Source organism: Emys orbicularis, chromosome 8, assembly GCF_028017835.1.
Source record: "Emys orbicularis isolate rEmyOrb1 chromosome 8, rEmyOrb1.hap1, whole genome shotgun sequence".
In the NCBI taxonomy this organism is placed as follows: domain Eukaryota; kingdom Metazoa; phylum Chordata; order Testudines; family Emydidae; genus Emys; species Emys orbicularis.
In genome coordinates, this window is record NC_088690.1 from 100,162,717 (window position 1) to 100,186,600 (window position 23,884).

The following is a 23,884-nucleotide window of genomic DNA, read 5'->3' on the forward strand; positions in this document are numbered from 1 at the left end:
CCATTAGCTATTACCGGAGCTTAGTGGTGACATGGGATTACGAGAAACTTGCTGAAAAGACGACGGATTTCAGTGAAACGTTTGAGAGAACAATATTAGAGTGAGATTTGTAGAAATATACTTGATGAAAAATGATGCTCTCACAGTTAACTGCTTTGATGCAAGGAAATGTACCTGGGGAGGCATCATTCCTCTTCCATTATCCAGTGGGGGCCTCTTTCATTGGCTGCCGTAGGTCTTCCAGAGCAGACCGATTGACATTTCAAATGTCTGCCTCGCTTGGTGAGCTCAGGGCACACTGTACTTGCCATTATTTCTATAGACAAATAGGTTTGGGGAAGTGCTATTGAGTTCTGTAAACGTTAATGTAAGTCTGAGCCTGGAAAGACTGGAACGCGGAGGGGGCAGAAGCTATGAGACTGAGGAGCAGAGTTTTTGCATTTAAAGAAGAATTTTGAATAGTGGTTGATGCAGCGCTGGGCTGGGAAACATTGTACAGTATGGAGGCACAATGCTGCCTGGTGTTCCTGTAACACCATCGGGGAACATTAGCAAGGTGCAACCCTTCAGCTCAAGGGATCAAGCATGCTCCAAGTGCCACTATGCAATGGGGAGGTGGGAACAAGTAGCATTTCCTCTTTCTCATCTCTGCAGATCTACACAGGGACCAACCACAAGGGGGCACAAAGTTGCAGATGAGATGCCATTATTTTTTTCCTGCCCCATCTTCCCTTGCCTCAACACCCTTTTCTTATCCTCTCTTTTGCATGAATTATATCCCAATCCCTACTCTAATCCTCTCAGATGCTCCCGCCCCGTACTGTCCTTCTCTTTCGTCCTTCCACCTCTTTTCAGTTCTATTTTTAGACTCATCTTTCCCCCAGCTTTCACCTTTAAAACTTTTAATCAAGTTTCTGTTGTTTTAAAAAAAGAGGGAAAGGCTGATTTTATGACTAAAGCCGAGGCGTGGGATTCAAGCAGTCTGTGTCCTAATTCCTAGTTCCTCTGACCTGGGCAATTCACTTAGCCTCCATGTGCGTCCAGTTTTCCTACATCCAAAATGAGGATACAGCAGTATTCTCATTTGCAAAATTGCAAACCTCAGGATAATATTTCCATGTGAATTGGAGGAACTTTCTTGTCTCTGATATGTTCCTAGTTTGTGGTAGTGATGTGCTACTAAGTATAATTTCATTTTTAGCTCAAATTTTGTGGACTTGGAGAATCTTTTTTCACCTATTTTTCATGTTCATCTGAAGTTCAGGCATATCCATATTTCCAATGAACTGTACAATAGGACATTAATGGAAATGCTAATACAAGTTACACAGTTGGATGAGTGAATGAGAGTTTTATTTAAATTTGCCAATGGTTGGTGTTGCCACCTCGTGCTCTTTTATCATGAAACTTGTGATATTTGGTGGTTGTCTTGAAGCCCTAGCTGGTAGAGGGATGTGATTAGGAGCGTATCTTTAGTATGTTTGTTTTTTAAAAATAAGTGTATCGTCCTCATGGTTGCAGAGAAAAGTTGGAATATATGACCCAAGTACAGCTTGGAAAGCTCAGAAACCAGGAGGCAAAGAAAAAGAACCCAACATTTTTTTTTCAAATTCTCATGACTTTTTTGGGGCCTGACACATGATTTGTGGATGGTGATTCTGCTTCCTTATCCCAGCATACATTTATCAGACATGTTACTCATCTCTAGTTTTCAGTCTTGTCAGGTGTCACTTACTGTAAAAGTGAGATGCTTCAACCTGGTGAAGTCTGAACTCAGGGATTTGAGCTTGATCAAATTTTTAAAAGGCCTGAAAAAGTTCGAGGCTGCTGTACCTGAAAATGAATCTGCTCTTTGCTTTAGCCTTACAATTAGTATATCTCAGTCCTACACACTGGTAGAGAATCCAGTTTTTAAAATTTTATTTCTACATGTTATACCTGAACATCAACGGAACCAGCTTAATAGCTTCCAATTATACATAGTTGTTTTATGTGGTCATAGACACAATCAATCGTTCAGTTCTAGTTGCTGTTTCCTCCATTTATAGTTAATTTCCTACTTTGCATCCTTTTTAGGGAGTTTCAGAATGGATCGTCACATTCCTCCCATTATTCAGGAGAATTTTTTTCAAATATTAATGATGGTTATTTATTAAAACATTGTCAGTGGTTTTAATAGTTGCAGATAACTGTTCTCTATCAGAAACTCCAATAAATGGGAACGAGAGAGTATGTGGTTGTCTTCTGACTCCACTGTTGAGTTCTTAGTTGTGTTTACACAGCTTATCATGGAGACAATTTTTTTATCCAGGCTAAAGATCTGTCTTCTATCAGTGCTTCTGCAATGTCTCCTTGTTTGTTGGCAGTTCAGAAAGAGCATTTATGGGTCACTGGATGTAGTGGCTTTTGTCACCCAGTGTTTCTTTAAATACCAAAGTCAGGGGCACAAGGCAGGGATGTTTTAGCAGCCAGTTATTTTGGCCTGGCTAATTTAAACTTTTAAATACACCCTTCTACTTTTAGATACTTGAAGGGCAGCTGCTTGCTTTTGCCTCCTCGAAATCTGGTAAGGGTGATGGAGTAGAAAGACCAGGGTCTCTTCTGAGACTCTGCTTCTCAGCTCTCTGACGTCCCCAGTAAGGTAACTTCAATGTTTGCCTGCAGTAAGAAATTCACTTACTATTAACACAATACTTTGCACTGTGAGCTTGGGACCTATCTGAGGGCCTGAAATCATTTTTAACCCGAGGCTCCAATCAGGACCTTTGCTCTGACTGAGATGCATGTTCTCAAACAGAAAGACAGGGAGTAAGTGGACCAACTTTACTATGACAGACTGATGCATCTGCATCACTCACTAAGGATCAGAGTCTTCCCTGATTTCTACCCTGCACAATCCCATCAGCTGCAATAAGATTGCACCGGGCTTGCTGAGTTCTGCAGTGCTAATACACTAGAAATGGATACCTTGGCTTTCACGCCTGCATGTATTAGGCTTTATACCCTTAAAAGAAATTGACAGGTGTCACTGATAGTTGACAGATACTATGCATGCCTAGGATCATTCCTAGGCCTTTCCACTAGTCTGTCTCTAAGCCTGTAGTATTTTTCCAATCTAGATTCCCAAATGAGCTTACAAAAGGATCTCTGAAGATATGATGGGCCAAATTCTGCTCTTAGCTTGCAGTGGGAATTGCACTAGAGTAAACGCGCTCAGAAATTGGCCTGCTATACCTATGAACCTCATAAATTTACCAGGAATGTCAGTACACTCCCTTCTTTACAGCACAGCACCCCAGATCTCCCAAGCCAATGAGCTGTTTTGTTACCCTCTCTAGTTATGTTAGCTCAGCTTAATGTAAGAGACCAGATCCTGCAAACCCTAGGGCATGCAAGAATTCCCATTGCAGTCAAGTTCTTTGGCACTGGTACAGCCTCCTAGTTTTTTGGTTTGTAGAGCAGCATGAATATTTATGGCCCTGAATAATAAATGAGCTGTGAAGATCCCAATCTAAATAAACGTCAGGGTTATAAAGTTGGTCATTTATGTATTATACATTTAAATACACATTCCCAAACAAATACCAGACTGCTACCCACCCATTCTGCCACCTTTACTCACATGGCCTAGCACCTTATTTATTGCATCTCATTGACTTCAGTGGGACTGGTGGAGGAATAAGATACAGTAACTCCTCGCTGAACGTTGTAGTTATGTTCCTGAAAAATGCGACTTTAAGCGAAACGATGTTAAGCGAATCCAATTTCCCCATAAGAATTAATGTAAATGAGGGGGTTAGGTTCCAGGGAAATTTTTTTCACCAGACAAAAGACTATATTATATATATACACACACACACACACAGTATAAGTTTTAAACAACCAATTTAATACTGGTACACAGTGATAATGATTGTGACGCCTGGTTGAGGTAGAGGAGTCAGAGGGTGGGATATTTCCCAGGGAATGCCTTACTGCTAAATGAACTAGCAATTGACTGAGCCCTCAAGGGTTAACTCTCACAACACTCTACAAGGCAGCAGGAAAGGAGGGAGGGCAGACAGAGACACGCACCCTGGTGTGAGAGAAAAAATGCGCATTTCCCCTTTAAGTAGCTGACCCCAGGCTTAAGTACACTGCCTTGTTAATTAAATCAGCTTGCTGAGACCTGAGATGGCAGCTACTGCCTAGAACAGGGGTCGGCAACCTTTCAGAAGTGGTGTGCTGAGTCTTCATTTATTCCCTCAAATTTATGGTTTCGCGTGCCAGTAATACATTTTAACGTTTTTAGAAGGTCTCTTTCTGTAAGGCTATAATATATAACTAAACTATTATTGTATGTAAAGTAAATAAGGTTTTTAAAATGTTTAAGAAGCTTCATTTAAAATTAAATTAAAAATGCAGAGCCCCCCCGGACTGGCGGCCACGACCCGGGCAGTGTGAGTGCCACTGAAAATCAGCTCGCGTGCTGCCTTTGGCACGCGTGCCATAGGTTGCCTACCCCTGGCCTAGAAGCTCCCTCCCTCCATCGTGTGTCCCCCTGCTCTATGGAAGATGGGGTAAGCGGGGTGCAGGAGCAGGGGGGGAGGAGGAGACACCCTGATATTAGCCCCTCTTTCCCCCCCTCCCCCCGTACAGCAAGCAGGAGTCTCTGGGAGCAGCTCCAAGGCAGAGGGCAGGAGCAGCACATGGCAGTGGGGGGAGGGACAGCTGCTGCACAGGGAACTTAGGGGAGTGGGGAGCTGCTGGTCCACCCTGGTTCCAACCACCCACCAGCTAACTCCAATGGGCTGCTCTTCCTGCAAGCAGTGGACAAAACAGGCAGCTGCCAAAGGACGTTCACAACTTTAAACAAGTGTGTTCCCTAATTGATCAGCAACTTAACATCGAAACAACGTTAACCAGGACGACTTTAAGTGAGGAGTTCTTGTACTATGCCTCTACCCCGATATAACGCGACCCGATATAATATGAATTCGGGTGGGGCGGGGCTGTGCGCTCCAGCGGATCAAAGCAAGTTCGCTATAACGCGGTTTCACCTATAACGCGTAAGATTTTTTGGCTCCCGAGGCCAGCGGTATATCGGGGTAGAGGCGTATTACTTAGGACCCTTAGTCACGTGTAGGAGACATCGTAGTTAAAAAGAAACTGAGTCCAAACTGAGTTCTGATTCAGAGTTTACACCAATGGGATTGCATGGGCTGTGCTGATGCTGGTAAAATGAAATGAAAGTTGGGGGAGGGCGAAAAGTGAAACTCTGTGCTAACTTCTAAATGAACATTTTGTCTTCAACAAAGAAGTTCAAGACAAATACTAAAAATATAAGCACAATATCCTTGGGGGGAAATTTTCCTTCCTGCATGCTGGTTTACAAAAATTGCTTTGGATTGCTTCTGTGACCTTCCTTCTATTTTTAATGAAGTAGAAAGAGAAACATTGATTAAAATCTTTTATACAATAGTGTGCGTGGGGAACTTTGCTAGTTCAAGGAGGAACAGCCGACTTCTGTATTTAAATTAGTGATCTATCAGCAGCTTTGTTGCTGGTCCCCCGGCGTTCCCCCGCCCCTCGCACTCTCACACAACCAGGCTTAAGGGCACAACAAAAACCAGTTTGATCTCTCTCACTCCGTAAACCTTTCAAATATGTATTGCTTTGTCCGTCTTACTAATAGTGAGGCATTCTATCGCAAATAGGGTTTTTTCCTCCATTTGAATTATAGAGGTATATTAGTTCCTTTGATTTAGGCCCGCAACACCGATGATCAAGTATACAAGAGGAACAGAGTGACTCAGGGGATTGGCAATAGGTTATTATTATTCATACTATTTGTATTACAGTGGTGTCTTGAGGCGCCAATCAAAATTAGGGTCCATTGTGCCAGGCACTGTACCAACATATAGTGAGAGAGAGAGAGAGTCCCTGACCCAAAGAACGTAGTCTAAATAGACAGGCCAGACAAACGGTGGGAGGAGCAACAGATGCACTGAGAGGGGAAGTGCCTTGCCTGAGGTCACACACAAAGTCATCAGAGAACCAGGAGCAGTGCCTGGATCTCCCGAGTCCCATATGCCCTTTCCACTGGACCACACGGGCATCCCTTGTTTAGGGCTCTGGTTTTAACTGGGCCCAGGTTAGAAGTGACACTCCATGAAACAGCTGGGTTTGCTGGTGTCTGTCCAGTTTCTAGTGCACCTGGCCACATCAGCAAACACCACCATGACCTCTCTTTGCAGTTGATCAGTCAGGAGTCAATGCAGGCGACGACGTCATGATACAGTTGTTATTATGGTTTATGCTGTTCTAGCTAATGTGCACATTCAGGGTTTGGCTCAAATTATTTGTTGACAGGTACATTTAATAAATTGAAAAACAAATAAGATATTCCAGTATATGAAGTGACAATACATTAAATGGGTCTGTCACATATTTTAGGTAGAGCTTTATACAAAATCTTTAGGGCCAAACTGTGACTGGTTCGTGCAGGGGGGATGGTGCAAGGAGCTTCCCCCACCAAAGCAACACACAAGGGGCAGGGAAAATTGCATCTCCTGAGCCCAGGAATGTGCAGGAACTGCTGCCTTCCTGCTTCCCATAGGGGTCAGCATGGAGGCACAGAAAGGAGATGTGGCCGTGAGCAGCAAGGAGATATGGCCCGGCCTCCTTCCTGGCGTGTGGAGTAAGCTGGGTGCGCCGGGGTGGCAGTAGGGAAGCAGGCTGTACCAGCGTAAAGGTGTACAGCTGGCATATTTTCTCAGCCAAACTCCCTCCCCCCCCAGAGCCCCACCGACACAAATACCCCCCCACCCCGTGAGAGCCCCACTGTAGGGCCCCTCCGTGTCCAGACACCTACCACCTTCCCCGCTCCATACCCCAGGGATCCAGAGGGAGAAACAGCCTGATGCTCGGTTCCAGGCTGTGCGCCGCCCTCTCCTTCCCTCAGGGCATGCTGGGAACTCTAGCTCCCTCCCCTTCCCCTCAGCAGTGTCTTCTATGTGCGAGCTGGACTCGGCCGGGTCCATCAGCCCTTAGTGGTGGCTAGAAGTACTGCAGCCCATTTCTGTGGGGGGAAGGAAATTCTGCATGCACAACATTAATTTCCGCCCAATGCTGCATTGCGCAGTGGCACAGAATTCCCCCAGGAGTAATTTGCAAAAGAGGGGTCTAAGGAAATTCAGCATCAACTCCTATTGAAAATCCCAGTCTTAAGCAAAAACTGTTTGTTTGTTTTTTGTCTTAAATGCCCCCCATTTACTGGCATTGCTGAATGGCTGTAGTGAATGAAGTATCACTGTACACCCTTGATCATAGCTGAAGGCCGCTCAAACTACCGCTATCCAGGGTGTGTTAGTTCTGAAACGAAATACGGCAGATTATAAGGCTGTTGGGCACTTTTTTCACCAGTACTATTTTTTTTTTGTTTGCTTTAAAAAGAGTGAGTGGGAGGCCTTACATACATCCAATGTAAAAGTGTGTATGCCAGGATGGGAATTCCTGAAAATAAACAGGGATAAAACCGAGCATGTCAAAGTAAGTTTTTACAAGCTTTATTGTAAAAAAAAAAAAATCCTCCGAAAACGAGCTTTTGCGAGTACAATAATTTATAGATAGCTTTTGTGGCTCATGTTCTTATAGACCAAGTGTTAATGCAAATACATTGTGCCATCGTTACTCTATAATACATCAAAGTAAACACAAATTTATTTCAAATGGCACAAACTGTTACTGTGTTGGTACAAATCGCTCTCCACTAAAGTTGATGTATTAAAAATAATGTATATTTATTTTATAAATAAATAAGGGAAAAGGTCACATGTATAGTCATTACAAGCAGGAGGCTTTTTGAGAAGAAAATGACCATTTTACATTGTTTGTGTGTCACTGCTTAAAATGACAGTCTGCCTTGAGACACACTAGCAATCTTGTTCATCTCTGTATGTGCGGATGGTGGCAGGGTATTCCCTATATAGACCAGAGGTGCTGGGTGTTACAGGACTAACTGGATCACAGAAGTTAAAATGTGAGTTGAATGAGCGAAGGGAGGGAAACCAGCTTAAGCCAAAAAAAAAACAGCCAAAGTCCTCTGAGTTGTACAATGGATCCTGTGATCGTTATAGGGTTTTGTCTGTACAATGAATTCACAATCCCTGATTTACAGAGAGAGACTTTTTTCTGGGGTTAAAAGAGAGATTGATTATAAAGTCAATGGCGGGACAAAATGAGCCACTGGAAATGCTTTCTTGAGGCAAAGTGAAAAAAATTCAACATTTGAACTATCCAATGAGCACTAGTGGTGGGTTTAATTTAGGCAACATTATTTTGCTCAAGCTGTGCTGTACCTTCTCTCCAGCTGCCTCACAAGGACACATGGCAGCCCGTCCTTGAGCTCATCTGACACACTCCAAATTAAAGTCATGGGCACAAGGAAGTCTTGGCATTACTTTCCCTTTTCATAACTGTTTGCTGACGTGGCTGCAGCAGTGGGAATTTCCCAAGAGCTTTGTGATGCTATTTCTAGACTTGTGTTTAATGGAAAACTTAATGGACACTTTGAAATCCAGGATGAAGAATGAACCCACACGGGCAAATGGCAGTAAGATCGAGTGCTTCAAAGACGTTGCTTTGGCAAGCAGTCAAATGCGGTTCTATTAAAATGCAAATGAGTGTTCAAAATGAACCTATTGCCTTCTGCCCTCTTTGATTTGAACCTTGGCTACCAGAGAAATTCTGGCTGAGATTTTTCAAAGCCAACTAATAGATTTAGCCACACAACTCCCATTCATTTCAGTCCCCTACTTGGCTTTGAAAATCTCAACCCAGTGCTCCCCCACATTATATGGAGTCAGAGTCTATTGACCATCAGGTTATTGTGAAGTCCTATCTAATTAATCTTTTGCTGGTGATGGTGAATAAGGGGCAGTTGATTCCTAGGAGTGGTTAAACTTCTTGCCTCAGTAGGAGTCTCATTAGTTTATTTGTTATCAATTAGGTATTCTAATTACATGTTTCCATGTGCCCCGCCCCCCCGCCCCAAACTCTGATGCACACATCTTCAAACTATGAAAGTAAAATAAAAAACCCATGGGAAACAACTCATTGGTAATTCTGTTCCTCTACTCCCATGTTATGGTCCTGCCCACCTCCCTTCTGAGGTTGAGTGCTGCTCCCTCTCCTTGTCTTTCTTTGTTCTCAACTTTTCTGTATAGCTTGGGTAGCTCTCCAACTGGAGAGAAGGGAAAGGACTGCCAGGAGGCAATATAGTTTAGTACTGCATCTCCCAAAGCCTTTGCCTCCTTGCTTATCAGTGCCATAATACCACATAATCTGAATGCCTGATGTAAAATGGAAGATGAGAACAAATTTTGAATTACAGAAATATAATAACCCTCAGATATATCTTTGTTTATTAATTATTTGGGACACTGTACATATAACACAAATGATTCTCTTTCTTTCAAAGGGATAAATGCCCTATATTTTTAAAACAAACTTCTCCCACCTAGTTTTTTTATTAGATTTTGGAGGACAATGAAGGTGTTTTCAGGCTAGAGTAAATCAGTTTTACTGAGTTACAAGATGGGTTGAAGCACACGTTCTATACGGAAACTGCGTGTAATTAAATAGCATCACTAGTGTGTAATTAAATTGCAGTTATTTCTTTTTGAGTTGTCCCTTCCACAGGAGACTATTTGGCCTTCTAGTCCAGCAGTCTACCTTTAATAGTGGTCAATTCCTTGTGCTTTAATAAGATAGAACCACAGTGCTCTGATGTGTAACAGCAAACACCTAAGGAAGGTGGGGAAGAAAGAGGGTGAAGTTACACTGAGGTGTTGCAGTGAGATACTGAACCCTCTAGAAATTTTGGGCATGTTTTCTGATGTATGGGCTTGAGCCAAAGACCAGTGAAGTGAAGGATAATCTTTGCATCAACTTCAATAGGCTTTGCGTCTTGTCCTATATTATTATGAAAGAATACGTTTTCTCAGTTGCTATTTTCTTTATTTATTTTTTTAAAAATTCTGCTTCTGTGGAGATGGGAAACTCTTGGGACATCTATGGCTGAAAACCCATCCTGATTCAGCAGTGAAGGCAGCAATCAGATATTAACAAAAACACATTTAACAAAGGGGAACATAGAGGACATAGATAGAAATCCATATAAATTAGAAGCTACGAAGTGTAGAAAATTGTTAAGAGAATTGAACGATATCAAGGAAAAATACACTGCTGGAAGGGCTAAGGACAATAAAAAGGAGTTTTTAAACTGCATTAGGAACAAAAGAAATTCTGCTATTGGTATAGGCCCTTAACTCAATGGAAATAGTAACATTGTTAATAATGATGCAAAAAAAGGCAGAAGAGTTAACTAAATATTTCTGTTCTGTATTTGGAAAGAAGAAGGATGCTCTACTTACATCATACGAGGATGATTAATTCCTTTGCAGTACAATTATAATCTAGGTGGATGTTAAAGAACACCTATGAGGGATAAACATTTCTATATCAGCAAGCCCAGATAACTTGCTCTCAAGAATCCTGACAGTTACCGGAGGAGCTCTCTAGGCCCCTAGTGTTAAATTTTAATAAACCTTAGAATACTGGAAAAATTCAAGAAGGCAGGAAGAGTGCTGATGTTGTGCCAATATTGAAAAAGGGGAAGCAGGATGACTCCTGTCAGCAATCCTGTGCAAAATAATTGAAAAGCTAATACAGGGTTCAATTAATAAAGAATTAAAGGATAGGAATATAATTAATGCTAGTCAACATGGTTTTATGGGAAATACTTTACTTAGCAAACTTATCTGTTCATTTTTTGAACAGATTACAAGTTTGGTTGATACAGATAATGCTGTAGCTATAATATATTTTGCCTTTTTAAAGACATGTTATGTAGTAGGGCATGACATTCTGATTAAAAAATTAGCACTCGAAAATACCAATAAAGCACGTTAAATGGATTACGTATTGGCTAACTGACACATCTCTAAAAGCAGTTGTCATTGGGAGTCCTCATCTAAAGGAGTTGTTTCTAGGCAGCACCATTGGGATTGGTCGCAGGTCCAATTCTGTTCAATGTTTTCATCAATGATCTGGAAGTAAATATAAAATCACTGCTGATTAAAATTTGCAGCTAATGCAAAGATTAGCAGAGTGGTAAATAACGATGAAGACGGGTATCATACCAAGTGAGCCAGATCATGCTGTAAAATGGTCCCATTAAAACAAAATGTGTTTTAATACAGCCAACTATAAAGTTATGCATCTAGGAACAAGGAATGCAGGCATACCTACAGAATGGGAGACTGTATCTTGCAAGCAGTGACTCTGAAAAGGATTTAGGGGGTCAGAGTAGATAATGTGATGCTGTGGCAAAGAGGGCTAATTTGATTTTTAGATGCATAAATAGGGGCGTAGTGAGTTGGAGCAAGGAGCTTGACATTTACCTCTGTATCTGGCCTTGGTGAGACTGATCTTCGAATACTGCGTACAGCACTGGTGTCCACACGTCAAAAAGGATAAATGGGAGGCGGTGCAGAAGAGAGTCACAAAAATGATTCAAGGGCTGGAGAAAATGCCTTTTAAACAGCTCAATCTGTTTTCTTTGTCAGAAAAAAATAGTGAGCGGTGACGTAATTACAGTGTCTAAGTACCTTCATGGGGGAGAAAATACTGGGCACTAAATCTAGTGGGGAAAGGCATAACAACAACCAAAGGTTAGGCTGATCCAGACACATTCAAATTACTCGCAGATTGTTTTTTTTTTTTTTATAAAACAGTGAGGGTGATGCCCGATTGGAATAAACTACCAAGGGACTTGGTGGATTTTCCATCTCTTTGCATCTTCAAATCAAGACCATATTCCTTTCTAGATGATATGCTTTAGCCAAACCCAAGTTATTGGGCTCAGTAGCGGAGTAACGACATGAAATTTAATGGCTGTGCTTCACAGGAGGTCAAGCTAGCTGATCTAATGGTACCTTCTGGTCTTAAACTTATAAATCTTGTAACACCGTGAAAGATAAAGTTGAGACTTACCCACCATATGGTGAACTGACCAAAAAGTTGCATCATTAGAATTCAAATGGTGATGGGCAAAATTATCCAGTTATCTCGGGGATGTGCATGTTTGAAACGAAGAAAGTTGTTGAACACTGTAATGTGAAGAAACTGTCTTTGACGCTATGTAACATAAGCTATAGGCCTGAATCAGTGCCCCACTTCTAAATAGATGTGTGAAAGCTCAAGCTGAACTTTTCCAAACTTCACAGTGTTCCGATCTATGTAGAAATTCAAGCTCTGAACGCCAATCTGAACAAGGAACTGGTGTTTGAGTCCATCTTTACTTAAAATGCACATGGTCTGAAAGTGGTAGATGCCAGAGAAGTAAATTTAAAATAAACCCCTTAGGAGAATCCTGACTGACTGGGTTGGTGGTTCCTAATAAAAGGCGTGAAGTGGAGGGAATACGAGGGTATAAAATGCTAGACCTCTCGCTCTTAAATGCTATGCCCACTTGTCATAAAGATGGTGAGACCATAAAGAATATTATCTGTACATATACAGACACTTTATACCATTTCTTTAAGCTATGTTTTGTACTTCTGAATAAAACCAATATCTGCAATATGTTAACTGCATGGTCTCAATTCTACTCTTTAGGTACTTTTCAAAGGTACCATAGTGCATTCATTACAAATGATCGGTTACTTTTCATTTGCTTGGACAAACAGGAGAGTATTTGACTTACAGTCCACCCTAGCTCCTCTTGTTTTAAGTTTCAGCGTAGCTAGAAACTGCACAGCTGTAGTATATAGCTGGGTAGCCACTGGGGGTTCAGACAGTGATATGGGCATGAATAGACATGAAGTTCAGACTACAGGGATGGAAGCCTGTGGTAATCCAGAAACATTCATTTGACTTGCACTTCTGAAAATGCCAGTGCTCTAACCTTTGTAAACTTGGAGTAGCTTGTTTGACTAAGTGAGTGCTCTTTTTACTTGTTTGACAAAGTTCCTCCTCTATCTTGGTGGGTCCTGCGCTTATTGGCGGATTTTCTTGCCTCAGAGATTCACCATGTGGGTTGGGGAACAGCCCAGAGACCTTCCCCTCTGGAAGAACCCACAGTCCAGGTCAATTGGGAGGTTTGGGGGGAACCCGGGCCCGCCCTCTACTCCGGGTTCCAGCCCAGGTCCCTGTGGACTGCAGCTGTCTATAGTGCCTCCTGTAACAGCTGCATGACAGCTACAACTCCCTGGGCTACTTCCCCATGGCCTCCTCCAAACACCTTCCTTATTCTCACCACAGGACCTTCCTCCTGGTGTCTGATAACGCTTGTGCTCCTCAGTCCTCCAGCAGCACACCCTCTCACTCTCAGCTCCTTGCACCTCTTGCTCCCAGCTCCTCACACTCAGACCACAAACTGAAGTGAGCTCCTTTTAAAACCCAGGTGCCCTGATTAGCCTGCCTTAATTGAGTCTAGCAGCTTCTTCTTAATTGACTCCAGGTGTCCTAATTAGCCTGCCTGCCTTAACTGGTTCTAGCAGGTTCCTGATTACTCTAGTGCAGCCCCTTCTCTGATCACTCAGGGAACAGAAAACTACTCATCCAGTGACCAGTATATTTGCCCTCTACCAGACTCCTGTACCCCACTGGTCTGGGTCTGTCACACTTGCTATAGTCATCTGCTTTCCCGGCCTCTTTTGTGTTTATGGGCTTTATCTGATGGTTTCAGGCAAGTGTCAAAGACATACACCTCTACCCCGATATAACACTGTCCTCGGGAGCCAAAAAATCTTACCCCGTTATAGGTGAAACTACGTTATATCGAACTTGCTTTGATCCGTTGGAGTGCGCAGCCCCGCCCCCCCGGAGCGCTGCTTTACCGCGTTATATCCGAATTCGTGTTATATCGGGTCGCGTTATATCGGGGTAGAGGTGTACTATGTAATACAAAAAGTTATATGCTGAAGTTAATAATTAAGCTAGCTTGAAGGCAGTGGCAGTCTGTGACAGAATTATCTCAGTGAGAGTGATTTTTTTTAATAGCATTTTTGAGCTGGTTTGAAAATGGAAAATAAATTTGCAAACTTTTTTTTTGCAAATATTTTTTTTTTCTGTTTTCCAGTATTGTCAACCCCCAACATTCAAAAATCATGTGTCAGCGCCTACTTGGTGCCAAATTCTGAGATGGGCTTAAAGATTTAAAAATAAGTTAAAAAAAGCCATTTTTAGGAATTTATTTGACTTTATGGTGGATTCAGGTCAAGTTTTCAGGATCTTCTCTGCAACTATGAGGGCTAGAAACTTACTTTTTGTTTTAAATGAAAGCTGAGCTTTTCATCTCATCACTGGTTTCAGTTAGCCTGGGCTCTAGTTAAAGGACCAAATGTCCAGGGACTTGTACAAAAATCACAAGAGTCATTAACGTTGGTGTTTGGAGGAAATTTTGAAAAATTTCCAGCTGGATTGACTGGGGTTTGCCTTTTCTGGGCAATGCATTTCTGTGAACAGGGTACAAGTGATGCTTGGATAGGGCAGCAGTGTAGCCTTTGATATCTGGCAAAGATACACTGGTATGGGTAAGGAAATAGCTCGCACCTGCACTGACATGTAAGGTCCACCTACTTTGAGCAGGTGAAGATGGGATTTTAATATTTCAGACCTCTATCAAAAAATGTATCAGACTAACTGTCTTGCACGGATTTCTTTTTATTCACAGGTGCTAGCGAGTAGATGATGGCTGTAACATAGTAAAAAGAATGGCACACACTTTATTTAGAGGGATCATTCATTTGCAAGGCTATGGCCATTCACTTCAATTAGCAACAGTTTTCTAGCGCAGTCCCCAAAGATGTAACACCATCTTGATTTCTTAGGCACAGGCAGGGCTTCAGATAAGTCCCCCTCTTTATTTTGGATTTTGCCTGTTTCCTACAAAATGTAAACGTGTACAAAATTCACCAGTAGGCCAGTTTTAAGCCTCTTCTACACTAATCCCTGATCTCTCTCTATTTTTTTAAACAAAATCTTGATGTTAAAAAATGTTGTTGCAAACAGTCAAAGTCTCCACTGGCCTTTCCTTTCCCTGTGGTTTTGTTACAGTCCATCACATAGGAAATAATGTTTAGCTGCAGCATTGTTTACTGGGACTATTTAAGCCAACATTTTTCTTTTTAGGCATTTATATCATGCTTGCAACTGTAATATCCGAGCACCATATAATTCCTTAAAGAAATGCACAGGTTCTTCTTTCCCCAGCTGCAGAGATTTTTTACTGGTTTTGTTTTTGTTCGGTCATGGTTCAGAATGCTAACAGCAGCAGCAAAAATGTTCCTGTACGAAGGGGACTGGGCTAGGCAATGGAGCTGCTGGATGGCATGATAATTGTGGCTGACTCAGACAAGTATGACACAGAGGTAGTTGTGTATGTGTGTGCATCCCAGAATAAGTAGTTCAAGCAGCAGCATCAGGCTATAGCGACGTAGGAGCACCAGGGAAAAGACAGAACATTTCTTTACTGCATCAAGCTGCACCCTTGTTGAGTAACCATATAGATGTCACCATGTACATCTTCCCAACCTCCTCCCTTCTATCTTGTTAACTCCTTGTAAGATCATGTCTGATATTAGCATGTGAGCTCATTAGGGAACACACATCATGGTCTTTTTACCTGTATTGTGAGGCACCCAGCAGACTTTTGAGCACTGTAAGAAATAACTATAATGATATAAAGAAGGTGAAGAGTTCCAGTGTAGATTTACTGCTCAGTGACCCAAGATTTTCCAACACCCCCACTTCTATTAAAAGGAAATTTCTGACTCAGTTTAGTGAACAGACATGGAAGCCTCCTGCCGCCACATTTTCATTGTTACCCGTAACAAATTGCAAGTGCGCACCCACCCTAGATTTGAGCAATGTCCATGGATATTTAGTTGATTTATGAGGTGCAGAGGTTACAAAAATCTCAGTAATAACAGGCGAGTCACAGTTTCTGGTTCTAAATCTTAGTACTCCTGCTCTTTTTTTCTTTTTTTTAGCTTGTACTGTTTCAAAACCAGCAATATGCCCAAGTCTTGGACTGAATAGCTAGCACTGATAAATAAGAGGCCTTCCATGTTTAGAAAATGAAAAAGAAAGGGGAAAAATTACTGATTAGAACAGCAATGATATTTCTTTTGTATTACCATTTAATCTAAGCAGTGAATGATCAGGGACTAGATTCTTACTGAAATCAGTGACTATTGTCTGTGATCCCAGTGTCCATCAAATAGAACGCCTAAGTGATACATGAGCATATTAAAGTAACTAATTATTTGCTAATCCAATTTAAATTCATTTCAGTTAATCATTGTGATTAGTAATTCATTAGCCAGGAAAAAATGTGAAGTGGTGAAGCAATTGCTACTTACATACCAAAGAAATGAAAAAGAAACTGCAATCAAGGAGATTTAATATGCTTGCAATCAAAGGCAAACACAAGTTAAACCTTTCTGGTACAGAGAAAAGGGTGATCTTTGTGGCATAAGAAAAAAAATCCAGAATAACAAATGTGCAGCACTTTAATGTTAGATTGACCATGATTGGAACTATTCACAAGTAGCGTGGACAATCTAAATTGTACTTCATTGTCTAAGTAAGTATGATATAACCATTAGGATAATTTAGAAAACACATCACCAAAACTTGGGCTGCGGAAGGAAAAATGGGAGCATCTTTGGAAGGTAAAAGTGGGAGTTTGAGTGACCTCTAGTTTAATATTTTGAGACAAACAGAAAGACGTGAGGGCCATTACACATCCTTCACAGCCTATATACACCAGTTGTAAGAATATTTACCTGAACAGATATTTACATTTTTTTAAAATATTCTTAAAAAAGTAATATTTGCTTGATCTATGACACAATGAACTTCTCTACAAGGAAACTTACAATAGGCATAATAAAATATTCAAGAAGTCATAAAAGATAACACTAGCGCAGTGGTCTGGCCTACTAAAAGACGTTTAGGATGAGTGCAATGTATGGATACAGCTTTGTTCTAGAAAGGAGTTGTGCATATTTAAAAGTACTTACAAAGTTGATCTCCTCCTTTCCTTACACGTGTATGTTTCCTCACTAGATGAGTAGAGAACCATGAGCACCATGCATTTCTAAATGAAGGGATGTCCATGTTTTAATGATGGGATAATGTCTTCTAACCTTTATGGCTCATAAGAGAAAATATGTAGGTTTCATCCTATCGATGTTAAAGGGCAATTTAAAGGATTTCATATCTAATGAATTCATAGGATTCATTGCCTTTTTTCCGTCTGTCCAAACAGATTTATACTAATCATTAGAGAACTAAGATGGTTATAAAGTACTTGATGTCTACAGCCAGCCTAAAATGCAACTCTTTCGGTAAAAGCTAATGCTTAAAGCAATGTTATCAGTGTTACTCTGTGTCCTTCCAATTTAAAATCCTTTTTTATGAGGAGTGTGACAAACATTTATGTTAGAAAATAGTTACTGCACCTTTAAGTATCACCGTATATATTCAACAACTGCTTTCGTATAAACTTTGGGCAGTCAAGGTCATGCTAGAGCATAGTTGTACTTTCATGTAATTCAAAAGGCCAACTGCTATGATGTAAAGATGCCGTCCCTAGAAAAGGGAGTTTGCACTAATATCAAGATTACATTTTCAAAGCAGTGTGTGGGATTTAGCTGCTCATTTCTTACTGTTTTTAATAGTACTTGTCTGGCTTGCACCACTTTGAAAAGTTATCCATAACTACACTTGTCCTGATTATTTCATGATGGTGAACACTGAAAGCTACTAAATGGAACTGGAGAAAAGCTTTTTATATGTCTATAAAAGTGCAAATGGATGTTTATTTTTATGGGAAATCAACTTAACTTTCTCACTGCCAGCTGTTGCATTCTGGGGTAATTTATATGGTTTTTACATGAATCTCATTGTTCATAACTAAATGGTAATTGAAGATAAAGAAGTGTAATATAAATGGGAGGAAAAAGGCAACACAAAAATAATCTTTTCCAGAATCTTTGACGAGAGACATGTAAATTAAGACTACAATTATAATGGGTGAATGCTTTGTTAAAAATACGTTACTGAAACTGGTGGAGATGGAGTTGGATATGTAGCCATTGTTTTATGAAGAACCAAGTCACTTCAGTGTTGGTAAATTGCTAATGAGGGAAATGAATAATTTCTAGAAATGTTTCCGCCTACATTGGGAACAAGCCCGGCTATTATGCTATCTGGCAGGCAGGAAATGATTTTTCACACTATGTCCTATCTGACTTGAGTCACATGGTACTGAAGGAAGAGTGCTTTATCTCCTGATAGGATAGATTCTGCATATCTTACTACCAGTGTTTTCTGGCTTTCAAAGTCACCTTCCCATCCCCAATTTTTCCACTAAGAAGTTTCTCAAATACAATCAGACGATGTTCTTTATACACCCTGGAAGGGGTGATACTACTGCATTCCTTTCGGTATTCCAATAGCAAAAGAGAGAAAAGAAAAAAAAAAAAAAGAGAGCTGACCGTAGATACTTCTGTCATGTTTGGGTCTGAAATTACATCAAAGAATTCTTCTAACACCATCCCTCAAAGGAAACGGATCATTTTCCATTAAATTTCTCACCTAGATGTCTGCATTTTGAAAACTGCTCTCTGTGATTTATTTTTCTTATTACAAAGGTCAGTTTTAAATGCGTTTTTACTGCTTACGTGTTTAGGCAATGTTAAGGGTAGTATAACCAGGGCCCTACAGTCAGAAGTACAGGTGATTTGAAGTTAGACTGGCTGAAAGAAAACTGATGACTTCAACATAACTTAGAGACTCATCAGTACTGAAACTCAGAAGCTGTTTTGTTCTACAGAATCATCAAGTTACGCAGCTTATTCAATACCTCGGTGGAGAAATGATTCTCTTTCCAGGTATATGTTCTTTTCATAAGCCAAGCCGTAAATCATACTTCCAAAAAATATCCCAACACAACCCAATTTCTATTAGCAGAGCATACCTTATACTATAAAACTTGCAAGTAGACCAGTGTTGCACCATGAAGCTTATTCAGTTTTTTTCCCCAGTGTAAAAATATACAATGCTACTGCCTATTTGTTGCAGTGTAAGGTCCAATCAGTACTTGTCTGCTGCAGGCTCAACTTTTGTGCCCTTTCATACTTCTCCAACCCAGACCACCGTGTTACCCCTCCTGATACCTGAAACCTCACAGTGTAATGTGTTTTGTCTCCCATTAATAACAAACAGTGAATTCTTAGCTGGTGTAATAAGATACTGTCCAAATAATCCACTGTCTTTCATAATTCTGTTGTAGCTGCTCCAGGGCCAGTCTTTGGACATGATAGGCTCCTTTAAATTCTTCAGTACATTCATTTGCCCTGTTGACAGCTCTACAAAAAGCACATCTGTTTGCAAATGTGACGTAGCATATATATAGTACTGATTGCCTTCAGTGAAAGAGGGTTGAAATGTCAGATCAGATACATGTACATTTGTTTGTAAGTCATAAATCAACTTGATTTCCCCTTGGATGGTTATTGCCTGGACTTTAATCCTGCCACTGTCTTCAGCTGCACTGACCAAATAGCGTCCATCAGGGGAAATATAGGGCGTACCCGATATGTCACTGTTAGGGCCAATCACAGAATCTGTAACACTATCAATAATGAGCTGGGGAGATGCTATTATTGATGTATTTTTTTTACATTGGACAAAGAAGTAGCCGCCCAAATGGGTATAAGCCATGCTCTGTGGTTTGCAGCTATAGTTTCTGAAGCTGATAGTCTTGATGTGGGTCACAGTTTCCAGGTCAATTTTGTGAACTGCAGATTTCGATTTGTTAAAGATGAACCCAAACCTGAAATATAAAACATGACACTGGCATCATCTCTGGAGCTGTGGCAACATGCTTGAGAGAATACTGAAATCAGCAGAACTCGCAGACTCCAGTTGTTTTCTATTGTGCATAATAATGTTCACTTTTCTCTATGAAACTGCTAACCGCTAATTCTTCTTTTATGTGCTCAAAAAAAACCCCTACATTTTTGGTTAACATGTCATTACGATCTAGGGACATGACCCCACAAGCCGTTATACATGCAAGAATTCCTGGCTCGCATGAACAGTCCCATCAACACCAGTAATCGACCATGGGAACAGTGTGCAGGATTGGGCACTTTATGTGTTATGCTTGAGTTACAAATTCTTCTGATGCGATATAATTCAATGTGTATTTCAGATGTTTTATAGCTCCAAATCACAACTCCTTAACTAAAACTTATTTTGGACCTAATCCTAAAGAGGGGAGAGGATGCAAAGAAAACTTCAAGGCATCTTTGTGCCCTTTGATTTTGGGCCAGTCCCTTAGCATAAGTTAGAGCCATCTGAGAGGAGCTCTAATTTACAGGTGCTGCCATGGTCCCAGGGGACCATTATGGCAGCTGGGGCTGCTGCGGTGCACGCAGTCTGTGCCATGCCCTCACCCCATCTGCTGGGAGGATGGGTGGCTTAGGAACTTATTGGTGGATCCCCTCAAAACAGCACCACTGCAGTGGAAATTGGGGGTCTTTGTTTTCAGTTTTGAGAGAACAGAAAATAAAATGAATACCAAATAAAATGTTCTATAAAAGCAACAAGCTGCAGTGCATTTGACCTTTGTTGACCAGAGAAAAAGGTCAGCAAGAGCCAGGCAATGTTTCTACTTAATTTGAAAGGAAGACAGTAAAAACGGCACCTTTTGCGTTCCCTAGGATGCCGGTATTCACTTGCACGAGTGAAAATTAATTTTACATGGAATATCTTTTCATCCATTCAATACAGAAAGAAGGAAATTAAGTGAGATGTTTGGCTGGTCTTTGAAAGATTATGAAATGTGACAAGAGACTTGTTTTCACACAGTTAAAATATATATTTTGCTTCAATCAGTGGGTTTATTTCTTTAAGCTTAAGCAGCATGTCAGTGAGACACTCAGCAGTGATTTCACTGCTGAAGAATTAGCCAATGTACTGTATGATCCCTTGAAAATCACTGAGCTTAGCCTTAAATTTTCCCATTATGCTCAGATCCTTTAGAAACGTCACTTAAAACAGCTTCAGGAAAGATTAACATGGCACTAGGTGTGGAGGAAATAGGAGATGACACCAGTGTTTCTCCTGAATGAGCACGCTTGGTCTACTCTTAAAAAAAAAAAAGCCTTCCTTTACAGCATTTCTTTCAAGACTCCTTTAATACTTGGCCAAGTGCCTGAATAAGAGAAAACCCAGGCTTTTATCATAAACTTTAATTTGAAAAAGTGGGTCAGACTGTGCATTATGTGCACAGAGCTGCTGAAGAGGTGCTATGCCTGTGTGAAATCCGTGCTCTGAAATCTCAGTGAAAAAACTTGCTCTTAGTATTCTTTTAATGGACAGCCATCGAGTCTGTAGGGCAGCCTGGGAACTAACCCCGCCTCCAAAAGAGATGTTACTCACCCTGGGCACTAACTGTAGTTCTTCAAAGATGTGCTCCCCATAGGGGCTCCACTCCTGGTGCATGTGCACCCCAAGTGCCTTTAATTGGAAATTTTTATTATCAATGTCCGTTCAGCCGACACGTGAGGATATCCTCACACATGCTGCTGATAGCCTCACGCCTTGCACTGAGGCTATATCAGGTTGCATGGGCAAACTGCCCCTCAGTTCCTTTTTCACCACTGAGCCTCAGAAGGAAACTCCAAAGCACGGGGAAGGAAGGTGGGTAATGGAGCAGTATTCCCATAACAAGGAGGGAACTTCAGACTCGTGTCCAGCACAGAGGAAAAAAGTGCATTGCCAGCTGTTGCATCGGCGCTAGAGGCATTGACAAAGGCATATGTACTGAAGACCTTGTAGCAGCTCTTCAGCTCTCACATACTGGACATTTTTAAGTAGAGCCATAGATGTATGTAGATTGTGACCTCATCAAGCAAATGGCGAGAACCCTTCAATAGTGGTATGAAAAGCTCTTAAGGCATCCAAATGAACCTTGAGAGAAATAAGTAATAGTCCTGTTTCCTTTAGCTACAGGATATATTCCAGAACAATCAGATGTAAGGCAAATTTGGGGGTAGCATTTTGGAATTCATCACAGTGACTAAACGTTCTCCATTTTTGAAGGTAAGTATTTCTGGATCTTTCCTATTTTTTAAATAGTATCTGTTGTAACTCTGCAGAACAGACTGACTCTAACCCTGCACATCATTGAGGAGCCATGCCTTTAGGTGGAGAATGCTCACATTGGGAATGCAGCAGACCACTGGCATCCTGGGAGAGGAGCTGAAGAGGGATTAGAAGATATATCGCTGGACAAAGAGCAAGGGGAAACCATGCCTACCTTGACCATGTTGGGGCTATTAGGATAACTCTTTTGTTCACCACTTTGAGAATCAGAGGCATCGGGGGAACCACATAAAACAGCTTCTTCATCCAAGTGAGGAGGAGGCCCCCCCTCCCCCCCAAGGAATTGAGACCTAACTCCTCCCAATTAACAGAATACACCTCTACCCCGATATAACGCTGTCCTCAGGAGCCAAAAAATCTTACCGCGTTATAGGTGAAACCGCGTTATATCGAACTTGCTTTGATCCACCGGAGTGCGCAGCCCTGCCCCCCTGGAGCGCTGCTTTACCGCGTTATATCTGAATTCGTGTATCGGGTCGCGTTATATTGGGGTAGAGGTGTAGTTGGCATTTTTTGTTCGTAGCGGTGGTGAAGAGATCAACTTCTGAAAATCCCCAAGTCTGAACTACACCAGCAATAACTTGGGAGTCCAACTCCCCTTTCTAGTCTTGGGAAAAAACACCTGCTAAGAGTGTTGACTGTGATATTTTGCCTGCCTGGGAAATAGGTTGCTGAAATTCTTATGGTATGTTTTATGCTCCAGTTCCATAACCTTCATGCTTTGGTGCAGAGGGAAGGAGATCTCACGTCTCCCCGCCAACTGATTTAGAATATGCAAGCAGCATTGTCTGTCATGACTTTGGTAGACCTGTCTGAGGAGAGGCAGAAAATGAAGGGAGACATTTCTGACTGCTCTGACTCTAACAAGTTGATATGGAGGGCTGTTTCTTGGGGTGACCATCTGGGGGTGGTCTCAGAGTGAACATGTATTGTTAGAGCATTGAGGTACGCCTCCCATTCTGACAGAGATGCATCCGTGGTTATGGTTAATGAACCTTCCACCAGTCCAGGTAGCAATTAACCTGTTGAGGAACTGACACTGGTTTGGCAAGAAAGCTGATCTGAGCCACCCCTAGAAACAGCAAAGGCATAATCTTGCATGTTCAGTCACAAAAATGCAGGCTGCTATGTGATCTAGAACTTTGTAGGGTTGCCAACCCTCCCAGTTTGGCCGGGAGTCTCCTGAAATAATCTCAATCTCCCGGAGGATACTGAAGCCAATCCGGGAGATTTTAGGCCGCTAAAAGTCTGGCGGCACAGTGGGGCTAAGGCAGGCTTCCTATTTGCCCTGGCTCCGCGCCGCTCCCAGAAACGGCCAGCATGTCCCTGTGGCCACTAGGCGAAGGTGCGGCCAGGGGGTCTCCGTGCGCTGCCCCCGACTCTGCTGCTTCCATCAGCCGGGAACGGGGAACCGTGGCCAATGGGAGCTGTGGGGGCGGTGCCAGGAGGCAGGGGCAGCACACAGAGCTGCCTGGCTGCCCCTGAGCCTAGAGCCCCTGCCGGACATCCCGTCACTTCCGAGAGCCACCCGAGGTAAGCACCGCCAGGCCAGAGCCTGCACTCCTCACCCCCTCCTACACCACAACCTCCTGCCCTGAGCGCCCTCCTGCACCCAAACTCCCTCCCAGAGCCTGCACCCCAACCCCCTCCCATA

At 41.9% G+C, this 23,884-nt stretch overlaps 1 protein-coding gene across 1 annotated transcript in view; it reads right to left on the minus strand.

The window, feature by feature from the left end:
* Window positions 1-19,188: 19,188 nt before the first annotated feature.
* The window catches only part of FSTL4 (follistatin like 4), a 494,923-nt gene continuing 490,227 nt past the window's right edge, over window positions 19,189-23,884 (minus strand). The window contains exon 15 of the mRNA XM_065409767.1: window positions 19,189-19,891. Within this exon, the coding sequence (XP_065265839.1) occupies window positions 19,189-19,891 (703 nt within the window). The remainder of the gene's footprint in view (window positions 19,892-23,884) is intronic.